Source organism: Montipora foliosa, chromosome 2, assembly GCF_036669935.1.
Source record: "Montipora foliosa isolate CH-2021 chromosome 2, ASM3666993v2, whole genome shotgun sequence".
Classification (NCBI taxonomy): Eukaryota; Metazoa; Cnidaria; class Anthozoa; order Scleractinia; family Acroporidae; genus Montipora; species Montipora foliosa.
Genome location: NC_090870.1, coordinates 3,564,703 through 3,569,702, shown reverse-complemented (window position 1 = coordinate 3,569,702; position 5,000 = coordinate 3,564,703). Strand labels below are relative to the sequence as shown.

At 40.1% G+C, this 5,000-nt stretch overlaps 1 protein-coding gene across 2 annotated transcripts in view; it reads right to left on the bottom strand.

The window, feature by feature from the left end:
* The window catches only part of LOC137992105 (amiloride-sensitive sodium channel subunit alpha-like), a 48,148-nt gene that overhangs the window by 10,314 nt on the left and 32,834 nt on the right, over positions 1 to 5,000 (bottom strand). The window contains exons 1-4 of one of the 2 annotated variants that reach the window (XM_068837220.1): positions 3,759 to 4,023; positions 2,662 to 2,964; positions 1,451 to 1,556; positions 179 to 500 (exon numbers count right to left, since the gene is read on the bottom strand). In XM_068837220.1, coding sequence (XP_068693321.1) covers positions 179 to 500; positions 1,451 to 1,556; positions 2,662 to 2,925 — 692 coding nt within the window. In that variant the 5' untranslated portion in view covers positions 2,926 to 2,964; positions 3,759 to 4,023. Of the gene's footprint in view, positions 1 to 178; positions 501 to 1,450; positions 1,557 to 2,661; positions 2,965 to 3,758; positions 4,024 to 5,000 lie in introns of those variants that run through there. The other variant, XM_068837219.1, reaches the window with a different exon arrangement.

Here is a 5,000-nt window from a genome sequence, read left to right as displayed (position 1 = left end):
TCAACAAATACTCAGAGTTCAATCCGTAGTTTCTTTATTTGACTCCTGCAAACCACAGCCTACGAGACGTCAAGCGAAAGCAATGGAAAAGACAGTTTGCAACAGAAAGACTGTGATTTTAAATATATGATTTACGGCGTCTTTGAACGTAGCATGTGTCTTGAAGGGTGTGTTATACCTGCATGGGATACCTCTAAAGGTGCATGATAATACCATGTCTTCAAATTGGTGACCCAAAGTTGAAAGGTAAAGTTTATCTTCTTCTGCCATTAGCAAAGCCACCTTCTCACTTGCAATGTATTCGTAATCAAGATGTTCGCCATATTCGTCGTATTCATCGCCTTCAAAGTATTCGTCGTCTTCATAGTCGTCGTAGTCATAATCTTCACCGTTGAGTTGATCTGCGGCAGGATCCGAGAAATCATTTTCCGCTGATCTTCGCTTTCGCCTTTGGCCTTCGTCTTCATCCATATCAGCTGAAGACTCATCTGAAGAATAATCTGGTTTGAACAAATTTAAACATGATTATCACACAGTTTTATCAGACCGCGCACCGGTGGCTCAGTTGGTTGAGCACCGGGCTGTCACACGGGAGGTCGTGAGTTCAACTTCGACCGGACCAACACTCAGGGTCTTTACATAACTGAGGAGAAAGTGCTGCCTTTGAAATTACATCTGCAAATGGTATCATGGTTGGGAGGGTAAAAAAAAGGGCCCGGGGAGGACTCCCATATAAAAAGGGGAGGGATACTCGTCGTCTCGCTTAGGGGTGTAAATTTCGGATTTTGGTCTCACTTAGGGTGTTTTGGGCAAAACGCAATCATATGTTGCCGTGAAGGTGTCCTTTAGGGTTGGGATCAAAAAGGGGTCAAAAAAAGCCTGAGCCACGCCCAGATTGGTCTCCTTTAGGGGTTTAAAGTAAAAGTTCCGACGAGGATCCCTCCCTTTTTTTATAGTCTGTAGCTCTATCACAAGATTTCCCAACAACTCCGTGCGAAAGCGTCCGAGCCAGTTATCGGAAGGTCGTATCTCTTTATTCGCTAAGCAGGATTTATGTTCACCAATTTCTATTGTACATTTGCGAGAATGCCTCGATAGTTTCAATCACAGCAGTATAGCAAAGCAATTGTCACTCCTACGAGTCAGTTTTGCAGCTTGGTGGTGAGTGCATCCAAAAAGGTAATCGCAATGTCATTGTAGTTTCCATGGAACCGCTTTTGGTAACGGTAACGCAACGCTTCCGTATGTGGCGGAAACGTTGCGTGACCACATTAAAAACGGTCGCGCTAGAGACTACTGACGTGTTAATTTTGACTCCAGCTGGTAGCGCTTGGGTTCTTTCTCTAGTGATCAACGAAAAAACTACATGCCGTTGCGTCTATTATCATGCTACTAAGTTAATTAAATTCCACTGGCAAATTTTAATGAAATCACAGCTGAATTGACCTACTTTGCCTTTGAAACGTCTGTATAAGAGCAGTTAAGTTGCTGTCCAGTAGAGCGTAGTACTTCAAAGCGTTGAAGTTGCACAAAGTCACAACAGGAAACGTAAGGCTCTAAAAAGGAAACAGTGAAAACAAGGGAGAGGAAAAACAAGATTTCCGCGTTGGAACGAAATGAGAGTAAGTGAGATATAAGCAAATGACGTTCGACTGTCGATGCCCAAAAAAGTACAGGCTTTTCTGGTTGTTCCGGAATTCCGGAACTTCAAGTACTACTTCGCGAGTCCAAAATTTTTCCGTTCCATTGGATTCCTTTTCTTTTAAAATTTTTAGCCGAATGGAGAGCTCCCCTAGAGTTTCGAGTTTCGTATCTCCTTGGGAGCCCATTTATTGAAAGTCCCGAAAAGCCACTAAGTTTATGGACACTGATGAAATTTTACTTAAACCCATTGACTCCTGGGGGTTCCCCATTGATGACGAGTAAAATCGTCTGGCGTTAGACTGAGTAAAATACTAAGTCTAGCCGGTTTAGGCCTATATTCGTGAAACAGCGATCCACTTTTTTTGAAAAAAAATGGTCGTAAACATGTATTCAAGCCTTTTGTTGTTGAGATACAGAGGGAATTGTGGCATCAAAAAAGTTTCGAGAAACGAGAGTCTCGAGAAACGACTGAGTTGCTGGATCATTTTAGCCGATCACTATTACCATTCTTTTTCGTCATTTCTTATATTCTTATTAGTTCTGCTATACTATGGCCAGACACAGATGGCGTAAGAGAGAAGGAATAGAAACAAAAAAACCAACACTCAGCCAACATAAAGTGGTATCATGTTTGCTACCTGAAATAGGAGCTTTTGTGCAGGCCGTAATTACCTACAATAACTAGACATTTAAATGCATGAAATCCAGTTATTCAAAGGGTAGGGAGCGCTCTCCAATAGACAAATTTGAAACTCGATATCGGTTTTGAAATCGCTTATCCTATAGGGGCCCTATTGTAGTAGTAATTTACCCGTTATACGAAGTTGGACCACAGCGCAAAGCTCTTGTGGTGCTCTGTTAGCTTGACTGGCAAAGTTAAATAAATAATTATAAGTTGTCCACCTTTGGGACAACCAACACATGATCTCAACAGATTTGCCTTTTGTTTTCAACCTTTGCTATAGTATTGTCATTTCAAACCAGACGGTTAAAGCAGGAACAGAAACGATATCTCACCGTATCTGACTGTAGTGTAACAAGGGTGGCAAGTGGTCGTTGCTGGTATTTCATGTACAGCGTCCGAACTTGAAGAGCAAGAACTGTAATTGCGGCCACGAAAAGCAGACTCCAAAATGCTTTCCTTATCCACTGCTTGGCAGACATTACCCTCTCCAATCCATGCGCCGACGTGTATCCACAAAAGTCTTTTGCTAGTGATTGGAATGTTTCATTAGAAGACATTTGCTTCTCTTTCTTTGTATGCGGTTCGAGTTCAGTCATGGTGCTTATTCTTTATTCCGATTTTCTCATGTAATTATGCTGAAGGTAGAAAATAATTTGTCATGCGCGTTAATCAGCTGTTTAAACTGATCAAAGACGATTAATGCATTTGTATAATGATTCCTTGACAGCCTGATAAATGAACTGTAAAGAAGTTATACATTAAGTTGAACCCTTGGGACATGTGTATCGTCACGGAAAGAAGGCCTGTAACTGAGGGAAACGGACATTAAACAAAATTAGGAGTGAAAAATCAAATCTTCTTCTTCTTCTTACCGTGCGGTCCTTTCCTTACCATAAGAGGATTCTCGTGTGCGCGCAGTATAAGAAATAAGAAGTGCAGGTATTAACATGCAAATGACCTCCATCACGGTAACACTCGTGGGATGCTCTACCCACACAAAAACAAACTATAGACTAAGACTGCGTTACCGTCAAACCCCTGAAGAACAAGGAGTAATGTTTTATCATTTACAATAACTGTTCCTTGTTTCTTTGTCGTTTTGCTTGTTTAGCTGTTTGTTTCGTTTTTTGTTGGCTCCTAGGATGATTAAGTTTAAACATTATCGTGTTTAAATAAAGGTATATCTATCTATCTATCTATCTATCTATCTATCTATCTATCTATCTATCTACCTATCTATCTATCGATCTTCTGGTTTACTATAAGATACTGTCTTTAATTTATTACAAGAGAATCAGATAAAGCTATGTTTTAGAAAAGCTTTTCTAGGGGGCTTAGAGAAACAAGCGAACATGCCTGGGGGAACATGGCCCTTCATTCAATACAAATCTCAGACAAAAAGGTTAAAAGCTTTTTGGTTAAACATTACCTTAATTTTTTTTCCTTTTAAATGGTGTTTGCTGATTTTTCAATCTCAGAGTTAGCAGAAATGCAAGAGTAAATTAAAACATCTTATGATGCTTATATTAATTTAAAGCTCACTCATGCCAGTTTACAGGTCGTATTAAAAGGACCAGTTTGCTTCGCTGAAGCTCTCTGAATGCACATCACCAGCACAATTATGCTGTTTTGCCCCAGCGGGCGATTCTTTATTACAAACCGGTCCGTTTTGTTGCTAAGAAATTCTAACATCTTTGTAAAAATGTTCGCCAAAACGATTCTCCAACGCTAGTGTAATTATAATCAATCACAAGCACATAATCCCTTCCTTCAATATCCTCAATTAATGAAAATTTTGTATTTTCTCATTTGTTAATGAAAGGCTCTTATTTTCCTTTAGTATAATTCTTTGATTTAGGCACAATTTAAATGCGACATTTAATCCTTTTATTATATTCATCTGATCATTAGATCGGGAAAAGTCGATCTTATTTACGGTTCTTCACTGCAAACTTCCATACAAATCTCTGTTTATTTCTGCGATTGAAAATGCCGGCTTTGTCTTTTTTTTTTTTTTTTTTGCGAATCCTGCATAGTTTTCTCATCCTTTTAAGTCAACAGCAGGAAAGGTCACTGAACAATCGCAATGATTTGCTGCGTCAGTAGTCGAAGGTTGACGTATGTCTCCTGAATCATTAATGAAACAATTAACGAACTACTTCATGTTCTTAAAACCTTACGCTTAGTGCGGCAATGATGAGTGATGATCGTGAAGGAAGCAAATATTATGGTTCTTGCAGAAAGTTGTGATCAGACTAAGTTAAAAGTAAGGTAGCTGTGTAGGTTTTTTTTCTTCAGGACATGCCAGGTGATCTGGTGACGTAATTTGGAGGACTGGGAAGAAACATTTTCACGCCTTATCCCACAACCGCGCGCGGCCTTAGGTGTTGTTTCCAAACTCCCTGCAGTATTTCCATCGCCAAAACTCAACAGATCATTCCGTGTCTGCCACATTTCCTGTTACTGAATGAATGAATGACCCGACGAGATCTAACCCCGCTTCTGCCAAGTTGAATTCGAAAATAAGGCCTCGCGCGGTTGTGGGAATCGGCGTTAAAACATTTCTCCCCAGTCCTCCGAGTTACGTCACCAGATCACCTTCAGTGACTGATCTTTTATCATTCCGACCACATTTTACGGATGACAAATCAAGAGGACTCATTTATAGGAC